The 10,868-nt window shown below is 48.6% G+C and overlaps 1 protein-coding gene across 1 annotated transcript in view; it reads left to right on the top strand.

Moving 5' to 3' along the window:
- Positions 1-10,868, top strand: part of BCAN (brevican) — a 26,208-nt gene that overhangs the window by 7,215 nt on the left and 8,125 nt on the right. The window contains exons 5-8 of the mRNA XM_018573928.1: positions 1,240-1,533; positions 2,433-2,462; positions 2,734-3,105; positions 3,951-5,129. Coding sequence (XP_018429430.1) covers positions 1,240-1,533; positions 2,433-2,462; positions 2,734-3,105; positions 3,951-5,129 — 1,875 coding nt within the window. The remainder of the gene's footprint in view (positions 1-1,239; positions 1,534-2,432; positions 2,463-2,733; positions 3,106-3,950; positions 5,130-10,868) is intronic.

Below are 10,868 nucleotides of genomic sequence, written 5' to 3'. Positions count from 1 at the left end.
GGCCCCATGAAAATGTTTGCTCAGGTAATAAAGACCGCCCTGCCTTTAACCTTTGAACTCAACATCATATGGAACTGGTACTGTCTACACTGGAAATGTTAACCCATCGTGGAAGTCTACGTGTCCCTGCACAATCTGGGGAGGGCCTAACCTCTGGTTGTATTAGCGGGACTTCTTGTGTAGTAAGATTTTGTTACGGTTGGCTGCAGGCTAAGACCACGAGGTCCAGTTCTGGTCATCAGTACTAAGAAAAGATGTCCTTGAGTTGGAAAGAGTCCAGCGGAGGGCAACCAAACTAATTAGGGGTATGGAGGACCGGAGCTACGAGACAAGGCTACTAAATTTAAAACATGTTCACATTGGAGGTGAGGAGATTAAGGGGGGATATGATCTCCATGTACAAGATGTTCAATGGTGGGAGCAACATTAGCGATAAACTATTTAAAATTAACTCCGTTACAAAGACTAGAGGACACCACCTAAAGCTGGTGGAAAATAAATTCCAGCACAAGGGGCGAAGGGGGTTCTTCACAGTTAGAGCGGTTAGGGTCTGGAACTCACTGCCACAGGCGCCGATCTCAGCAAAGAGTGTGGAATTGTTCAAGAAACTTTTGGACGATTTCTTAAGGGACCGTAACATACAGGGGTACAGGTAACATACAGGGGTACAGGTAACATACAGGGGTACAGGTAACATACAGGGGTACAGGTAACATACATACAGGGGTATAGGTAATATACAGGGGTACGGGTAACATACAGGGGTAAGTGTAACATACAGGGGTACGGGTAACATACAGGGGTACAGGTAATATACAGGGGTACAGGTAATATACAGGGGTACAGGTAATATACATACAGGGGTACGGGTAATATACAGGGGTACGGGTAACATACAGGGGTACGGGTAACATACAGGGGTACGGGTAACATACAGGGGTACGGGTAACATACAGGGGTACAGGTAACATACAGGGGTACAGGTAACATACAGGGGTACAGGTACTCCTAGAATGAGATCCTATAGGTTGGACTTGATGGACTAATGTCTTTATTCAACCTCAAATACTATGTAACTATGTAACTATGTAACTATGGTAACTATGTAACTATGTAACTATGTAACCACCATGGGGCGGCCCCTAAATATTCAACATATTGGCTAAGTCAAACATTAGATCTTCATTCGTACACATCAACCCGTGTCAAGACCTCACCAAGTGTCTCTCTTCTCTTTAGGGGAGATTGTTCTAGGTTCCACACCAAACAAGTTCACTCTAAGCGAGGCCAGAGACTACTGCAGGGCACTGGGGGCCGAAATGGCGAACACCGGTCAGCTGTACGCCGCGTGGAACGAAGGGTTCGACCACTGCAATCCTGGCTGGCTTGCTGATGGAAGTGTCCGCTACCCCATCGTCACGCCGAGAGATAAGTGTGGAGGGAACTCACCTGGGGTGAAGACGGTCTTCCAGTTCCGCGACCAGACGGGCTTCCCGGACCCCCAGGCCAGATATGACGTCTACTGTTTCAGAGGTAAGGTCCTTCCGTAGACCAAGCTGATTGTTCATCGGAACCTCTTTAAAAAAGGGACCAACGGGACACAGAATCCCTTTAAGAGTTGGAGAGCCACAAGTGACCACTCTCCAGAAGATCCAATGCAACAAAACCACGCAGCTGGACATTCCGTTGACATCTGTTGCGGTGCGGAGCGCTGTAGAGGAGTGACACGGTGACCAGAGAATACCGGAACCTTTCCCGCTGGCCACAATGGACACTTTAAGGGCCCACAGGGGAGTAATATGACAGGCTGGGGAATAGACACTGCTCACAAAGCCGACCATCTCTACGACCTACCTGAAGATATCGATAGATAGATAGATAGACAGATAGATAGACAGACAGATAGATAGATAGTGTAACAAGGACACTCCACTGAAGACCGGAGGTGCAAGTACAATGCAGTTTATTTGCTTTCAAAACGATAGATAACACGAAATCCAACATAAATAGCTCGCTGTAGCATAACAGATAGGGGCTCACCAATCCTCGAGTTGTCACGTACACTCAAGGTGTCCCAGTCTTTTAACAAGTCTCTCTCGCAGCACTGCTGCTCCGGCCTCAATCTTTAGGGCCACTGTCTGGTTCCTCCAGACAACGGCAATAACATGCCAATCCTCTCAATATGGTTCACAAACCCGCAGCTCCCTGCTGCCCTGGCCTCCACACTGACTCCGGGGTGGAGCTCTCCTGACTCACAGGTGGGGCCCTGAACACATCCCAGCATACACTTCATGAGGGATGTAAACAGGTGCACAATCAGGTGCTGGTCACCACCAAAGCATGGACCCAGGAATGGAGACTTCTTCCCACCCAGAGCTCTAAGAAATCTCCTGGCTCCAGGATCCCAACTATGATCCAGAAAACCCAGAAAGAACTGAAAAGGCAATTCTCTCCTAGTAACAGTAATGTCTTCCTGGAGCCACTCAGCCCCTCTGGCTGAGAACCCTGGGTGACTTTGAGGCCACCTAACACCGTGGTATTGCCTCACAATGCCACAATAGATAGATAGATAGTAGAATGAATACAGACCTGCAAACAATATCTTTTATATCTTCCTGGAGTTTGGCCTTAAACAATGTCACACACCAGATTTTGGGGTTCAAATTTCTGTTCAATAAGTTCTACAACAACCGGCCATCTTCTCTTTTTTAGGCGTAGGCCCCGTGCCAACAGAAGACCACGGTGAGAGCCCTTCACCTGCAGCCGAGCGAGTCCGAGACGTCATCACGGTCACCGAGAGCTTTGAGGAGCTGAGGTTGTCGGAGGTCAAAGCTGAGAACGAAGCCCAAGGTTTTGTAGACACCATCCCGCTGAACAAGACAACCGAGGCGACCAAGCCCGCAGACGTGGAGACCGTTTCTACCGCCAGAGACGTTCAGGAGTCACCGGCTCAGCCGACGGTTGCGGTAGAAGGAAACGTCAATGAGGATGAGGACCTTTCTCCTGGTGTGGCAAGCTTCCCTCCCTATGAGGACCATTCTGAGGACAGCGAGGAGTCTACGACAATGGAGAGCAAAACCACGGCGATTTTAGGACATTCTCAAGGTAGGTCAAGCAATACGTGTGACGGTCCCACCAACTGATAAATGTTGCATCTACTTTGCAGGTTGAGTGCCTAGAGGAGCAGTGTGACCACCCATGGAAGTCTACGCAACAGCCTATGAGGAAAAGTGGTAGTTCAGAGATTCATAGTTATAGCAGCAAGGAATTATGGGAGATAACAACCAAGATGGCTCACAATCTGTATACATCCCTACAAGATAGATAGACCAAGGTGCAAGTATTTTTAGTCACAGGGGGAAGCATGGCACCATAGCACCAGACTGGGGACCCGAAGAAGGCCAAATCCAGAATATCATACTTCTATGTCTTTATACTCCTCATAATGGGCACAGCGGGTGTACAGACCCGGGAACTCAGCACAGGGATGGTGGGAGCTCCTCATAATGGGCACAGCGGGTGTACAGACCCGGGAACTCAGCACAGGAATGGTGGGAGCCCCTCATAATGGGCACAGCGGGTGTACAGACCCGGGAACTCAGCACAGAGATGGTGGGGGCCCCTCATAATGGGCACAGCGGGGGTACAGACCCGGGAACTCAGCACAGGGATGGTGGGGGCTCCTCATAATGGGCACAGCGGGTGTACAGACCCGGGAACTCAGCACAGAGATGGTGGGGGCCCCTCATAATGGGCACAGCGGGTGTACAGACCCGGGAACTCAGCACAGGGATGGCGGGAGCTCCTCATAATGGGCACAGCGGGTATGACAATGTTCACCAGGAGAGATATATCCTCCAATCCAAATCTAAAAAGAGAAAAATATCTTAGATACACTTTAAGAGTATCATATGGTTCTTACTCATTTTTCGATGTTTTTATTTTGGCAGGAGATACACCTGGCTTTGTCTTAGAGTCCACCCAAGGAACACTGGAAGGAGAAGCTCTGCCGACTGCAGGTGACTCCATCTTAGATGTGTCGTTTGTGAATGTTCTTGCAGAGAATGATTATGACAACTTTACTGGCTCGGCACAGGAACTTGGGGTTACTGTGTCAGAATCAGCAAGCCACATTCCACATACCGGATCCCCCAACCCAACCCAATTTTCAAACACGGAACATGATGCGGATGTGCACACTCAGGAAAGAACCCACCAAGGAGATACCTTCACCGGGACAATAGCAGACACCAGTTTTAGTCACGCCGTCCCGACCACAGCTTCCTCTATCTTAGCCAGTGATGTAGAATATAGCGGAGTCGGTAAACCGTTATCAAGCGTGAATGTTGATAATGAGCCCCTTAAATCTTCCCTAGACACCCCAGTCACTCAACCAACATCCGCCATCCATCCACCGCAAGATGATTTTGAGGCATCCGGACACGAATATAACTTGACGCTCACAGAAGAACCACAGACTCCAACAAGTTGGGTGGAAGAACTGGTCTCAGGAGACCATGCCAGTGGGACACCAGATCCTACTCAAAGTTCTCAGATATTGGAATCAAGCCTCGTCCTTACAACACCTCTGTCTTTTTCCCCTGGGCCTCAAAGTTTTAGTAGCCCTAAGTTATCTTGGGAAGAAGGAAGCGGAGAAGTTCCAGATTCCACGTGGCTCACCTTAGGTGGTGGTTCGATTTCCGACGTCAATGATACTCAAAAGGTGGAAAGGAATGAAAGTGAACACCAGGAACTTCTAAACAACGTCGCAAATACAACTATAGTCTCTGTCCAAAGTTCCTACGAGGATAACGAATCATCTACAGTCCAGAAATCCCACTTGATAAGCCCTAATGCGTCTTCCGGTCCTTCAGCCATTGAAGATGTTGGTGTAGACCAATACGCTCAAGAGAACAACCCTTTTCCGACATCATTAATAGGAACAACAGAGGGTCACCGAGATCTAGTCTCTTTTGCTCACATAGGTTTCACTCCACCGCCCAACAGTCCCAGGAATGCCACAAGCCAATTTTTGGAGAAGATCTTTCCGCCGACCCTGAATCCTACTGGTCCCTTGCCCGCTGTATCAACAGAAAAGGCCATTGTTGGATCCTCAGTGAACTTTTCAGGTAACAATCTACATGTCTACACGGCCGTTGTTCTGTCGACGGTCTTCTCCTTCAAAGGCTTGCCGTGAATACTCTTCTTCTCTACCTGTGCTTTCCCTCTTCACTTTCTCATTCAAATTCAGGATAACACCGGTAATCTGCTTCTTGGCCAGTGCCAAACCAACCAGTCTGACCATTCAAGAGCGCGCCGCCTTTGTTTTTTTGTTTTTTTACTTCTGTGAAGTATTTTTACGATTGTTTCCATGAAAAAAAACAAAAATAAACCAGATTAAATCCTTTTTAGAATTAAAGCCGTGGTTTTAGGTCTAAACTTTCTTTCACTTCCCTGTTCCTTTCCTGTGTCTTCTCTCTGTGTGTGTGTCTCTGGTTCTTCCACTCTTCAACCTCTAACCTAGAGCGTGTGCTTAGAAACCCTTCATGTGTATACTAACATTTGATCTCTGGTAGAAACAACGTCCAGAAATGTTAAGAAACTTTGGCCTTCAACCAAGGCCGGATTAAGAGCATCATTGGCCTGGTGTTGTCGGTTGGTTGGACGGTGGCTCTCTAATAAGGAGGCCGCTCGCTCCTTGCTGGGGCTGCCTGCTTTGCCTGATGAGAGAGCCACCAGCCCTTCTGCCTGATTGTGTTCAGACCGGCCGGCCTGGATTGCCATCGAGCATACCGATGGGGGGTCCAGGGCCTATTTTCAGCGGTGGGCCTGGAGCCGGCGCTCTAGTAGCCCCTATGTTAATCTGGCCCTGCCTACAGCAGTGAAGGAGGCAACTTTCTGAATGCTTTAGCGTATGGAACTTGGTGGTAGATGCCTATAAAGGCTGATGTTCAATGAAAACATTTGAAGGCCTCTAGAGGCCAACCAAGCAATTGCCTCCATGTCTTGAATTGTTCCTAAGTGCAAGTCATTTCAATTGCCCCATGGTCACTTTCTGGCACCCCTATGGTCACTTCCTGGCAGCCCCATGGTCACTTCCTGGCAGCTACTTTGTAGAATGATTGCCATATCAGGTGTTGGGTTCCTAAACCTAATTTGCAAAGGAAACCAGAGCCAACCTAGAGCAGTAGCCATCAGCGACCAGTTTGGTTTCCCCTTCCAGCTAACAATGGAATCCAGTTCCTTGCCATGGGTTGGTTACTGCTCTTGATTGGCACATAATCTGTTTGCCCCGTTGCAGAAGACAATGAAATGTGACCATGTTACAGTAAACAATGACCTGTTATATTTGTATCTACAGGAGATGGTCAGAGACTGCAGACACTTCATTGTCTTCTGCTCCTCTAACTCGAAAAAGCTTTATTACGTAACAGGCAACGAGACCAAAGACCAGAACAGGAATAGATGGGAAGTCTTCCAATGGGGACCCAGTTCTGGTGACCATCATGGCTTCCCTCAATTTGGAAGGGTTTCCTCTTGCTTCCCATTCTGGCTATTGGACAGGAAGTGGAGGGAAATCTTCCAATGGGGACATGGTTCTGGTGACCATCATGGCTTCCCTCAATTTGGAAGGGTTTCCTTTTGCTTCCCGTTCTGGCTATTGTACAGGAAGTGGAGGGAAATCTTCCAATGGGGACATAGTTCTGGTGACCATCATGGCTTCCCCTTATTTGGAAGGTTTTCCTCTTGCTTCCTGTTATGGCTATTGGACAGGAAGTGGAGGGCAATCTTCCAAAGGGGACATAGTTCTGGTGACCATCATGGCTTTCCTCTATTTGGAAGGGTTTCTTCTTGCGTCCCATTCTAGCTATTGGACAGGAAGTGGAGGGCAATCTTCCAATGGGGACATAGTTCTGGTGACCATCATAGCTTTCCTCTATTTGGAAGGGTTTCTTCTTGCTTCCTGTTCTGGCTATTGGACAGGAAGTGAAGGGAAATCTTCCAATGGGGACATAGTTCTGGTGACCATCATGGCTTCCCTCAATTTGGGATGGTTTCCTCTTGCTTCCTGTTGTGGCTATTGGACAGGAAGTGAAGGGAAGTCCTCCAATGGGGACATAGTTCTGGTGACCATCATGGCTTCCCTCAATTTGGAATGGTTTCCTCTTGCTTCCCATTCTGGCTATTGGACAGGAAGTGGAGGGAAATCTTCCAATGGGGACATGGTTCTGGTGACCATCATGGCTTCCCTCAATTTGGAAGGGTTTCCTTTTGCTTCCCGTTCTGGCTATTGTACAGGAAGTGGAGGGAAATCTTCCAATGGGGACATAGTTCTGGTGACCATCATGGCTTCCCCTTATTTGGAAGGTTTTCCTCTTGCTTCCTGTTATGGCTATTGGACAGGAAGTGGAGGGCAATCTTCCAAAGGGGACATAGTTCTGGTGACCATCATGGCTTTCCTCTATTTGGAAGGGTTTCTTCTTGCGTCCCATTCTAGCTATTGGACAGGAAGTGGAGGGCAATCTTCCAATGGGGACATAGTTCTGGTGACCATCATAGCTTCCCTCAATTTGGAAGGGTTTGCTCTTGCTTCCCGTTGTGGCTATTGGACAGGAAGTGGAGGGAAATCTTCCAATGGGGACATAGTTCTGGTGACCATCATGGCTTCCCTCAATTTGGAAGGGTTTGCTCTTGCTTCCCGTTGTGGCTATTGGACAGGAAGTGGAGGGAAATCTTCCAATGGGGACATAGTTCTGGTGACCATCATGGCTTCCCTCAATTTGGGATGGTTTCCTCTTGCTTCCTGTTGTGGCTATTGGACAGGAAGTGAAGGGAAATCTTCCAATGGGGACATAGTTCTGGTGACCATCATGGCTTCCCTCAATTTGGAAGGGTTTCCTCTTGCTTCCCGTTGTGGCTATTGGACAGGAAGTGAAGGGAAGTCTTCCAATGGGGACATAGTTCTGGTGACCATCATGGCTTCCCTCAATTTGGAAGGGTTTGCTCTTGCTTCCCGTTGTGGCTATTGGACAGGAAGTGGAGGGAAATCTTCCAATGGGGACATAGTTCTGGTGACCATCATGGCTTCCCTCAATTTGGAAGGGTTTCCTCTTGCTTCCCGTTATGGCTATTGGACAGGAAGTGGAGGGAAATCTTCCAATGGGGACATGGTTCTGGTGACCATCATGGCTTCCCTCAATTTGGAAGGGTTTCCTTTTGCTTCCCGTTCTGGCTATTGGACAGGAAGTGGAGGGAAATCTTCCAATGGGGACATAGTTCTGGTGACCATCATGGCTTCCCCTTATTTGGAAGGTTTTCCTCTTGCTTCCTGTTATGGCTATTGGACAGGAAGTGGAGGGAAATCTTCCAATGGGGACATAGTTCTGGTGACCATCATGGCTTCCCCTTATTTGGAAGGTTTTCCTCTTGCTTCCCGTTCTAGCTATTGGACAGGAAGTGGAGGGCAATCTTCCAATGGGGACATAGTTCTGGTGACCATCATGGCTTCCCTCAATTTGGAAGGGTTTCCTTTTGCTTCCCGTTCTGGCTATTGGACAGGAAGTGCAGGGAAATCTTCCAATGGGCACACTAGTTCTGGTGACCATCATGGCTTCCCTCAATTTGGAAGGGTTTCCTTTTGCTTCCCGTTCTGGCTATTGGACAGGAAGTGCAGGGAAATCTTCCAATGGGCACACTAGTTCTGGTGACCATCATGGCTTCCCTCAATTTGGAAGGGTTTCCTTTTGCTTCCCGTTCTGGCTATTGGACAGGAAGTGCAGGGAAATCTTCCAATGGGCACACTAGTTCTGGTGACCATCATGGCTTCCCTCAATTTGGAAGGGTTTCCTTTTGCTTCCCGTTCTGGCTATTGGACAGGAAGTGCAGGGAAATCTTCCAATGGGCACACTAGTTCTGGTGACCATCATGGCTTCCCTCAATTTGGAAGGGTTTCCTTTTGCTTCCCGTTCTGGCTATTGGACAGGAAGTGCAGGGAAATCTTCCAATGGGCACACTAGTTCTGGTGACCATCATGGCTTCCCTCAATTTGGAAGGGTTTCCTTTTGCTTCCCGTTCTGGCTATTGGACAGGAAGTGCAGGGAAATCTTCCAATGGGCACACTAGTTCTGGTGACCATCATGGCTTCCCTCAATTTGGAAGGGTTTCCTTTTGCTTCCCGTTCTGGCTATTGGACAGGAAGTGCAGGGAAATCTTCCAATGGGCACACTAGTTCTGGTGACCATCATGGCTTCCCTCAATTTGGAAGGGTTTCCTTTTGCTTCCCGTTCTGGCTATTGGACAGGAAGTGCAGGGAAATCTTCCAATGGGCACACTAGTTCTGGTGACCATCATGGCTTCCCCTTATTTGGAAGGTTTTCCTCTTGCTTCCCGTTCTAGCTATTGGACAGGAAGTGGAGGGAAATCTTCCAATGGGGACATAGTTCTGGTGACCATCATGACTTCCATCCATTTGGAAGGGTTTCCTCTTGCTTCCTGTTCTGGCTATTGGACAGGAAGTGAAGGGAAATCTTCCAATGGGCACACTAGTTCTGGTGACCATCATGGCTTCCCTCAATTTGGAAGGGTTTCCTCTTGCTTCTCGTTATGGCTATTGGACAGGAAGTGGAGGGAGATCTTCCAATGGGGACATAGTTCTGGTGACCATCATGGCTTCCATCAATTTGTAAGGGTTTCCTCTTGCTTCCCGTTGTGGCTATTGGACAGGAAGTGAAGGGAAATCTTCCAATGGGGACATAGTTCTGGTGACCATCATGGCTTCCCTCAATTTGGAAGGGTTTGCTCTTGCTTCCTGTTGTGGCTATTGGACAGGAAGTGGAGGGAAATCTTCCAATGGGGACATAGTTCTGGTGACCATCAGGGCTTCCCTTTATTAAAAGTAGGAGGATAAAGGAGAGATTTAGGACCTCGTGTCCCTGTTACTAGTGACATGATCCCACCGCCGTCCTCCCCATTGCTGGCTGTGCCATCACCATCCATCCTTTAAGGTCCCCGGGGGAACGTAGAGCAGGTGAAACCTCATGAGAAGGCAACCCAGTCCATTGCGAAAGTTTCTTCTCATTAAGTTTCAGCGGCTTGGTATTCACCGGGATGGAGTGTGATGTCATCCTCACCAAGGCACCGAAGGTGGATGACGGGGGTGGGATAAGTCAAAACCTATTGTAGGTGATTGATGAAGGGGGGGAGGGGTAAGTGGATCCTACATTTTTTTGCAAGAGCCAATTTAGAAACCTGGGTCTTTAAGGGGTGGATCTTTAGATTTGGGTAGAGTGTGGAGGGTTGGCACCTCTGTCAGGTTTTTATTTGCTGTCGCTATCCCCACCGGGCATATTTGATTGCCATTTTTCCTGGTGACCACTGTCACCGGAATAGAAAGTGGTGGATGTTACCAGATCAAGAGGTGAGCGAAATTCTTACAGTGGGGCCATCGGTTCCAATGGCATCAGTCTACAGTTGGCCATACAGTTGTGATTGATCTAGGTACCAGCTTAAAACAGCAGTCCAGCTGTGGTGAAACTACAAATCCCATCGTCCTCTGCCTCTGGGAGTCATTCCTGCGGCTGTCAAAGTCTTGCAATGCCTTAAGGCACTTGTGGTCAGGATTTCCCACAAGGCCAACCAAGGCAGGTCTTGGGGCAGCAGGGAGTAGAGGGGCAGCAGGGGCGTGGAATTCCTTCCTCCCGACGCCCGGGACATCCAGTTCCGGGGGCCGGGCGGGTAATAGTTTTTTCTACATTTAGCCCGGCTTTGGGCAATTAGAGCTAAATGTACAGCGGGGAAGCCGCCGCTTGTTTTGTACAAGCGATCCCGGAAATGTCGCCGAGATCACTTGTATGCAGCCTGCAGAGGTC

The sequence above is a fragment of the Nanorana parkeri genome, unplaced genomic scaffold (genome assembly GCF_000935625.1).
Source record: "Nanorana parkeri isolate BGI_ZX_2015 unplaced genomic scaffold, ASM93562v1 scaffold2621, whole genome shotgun sequence".
Taxonomy (NCBI): Eukaryota; Metazoa; Chordata; class Amphibia; order Anura; family Dicroglossidae; genus Nanorana; species Nanorana parkeri.
Note: the sequence above shows the minus strand (reverse complement) of the source record. Positions and strands in the feature narration are given on the sequence as shown.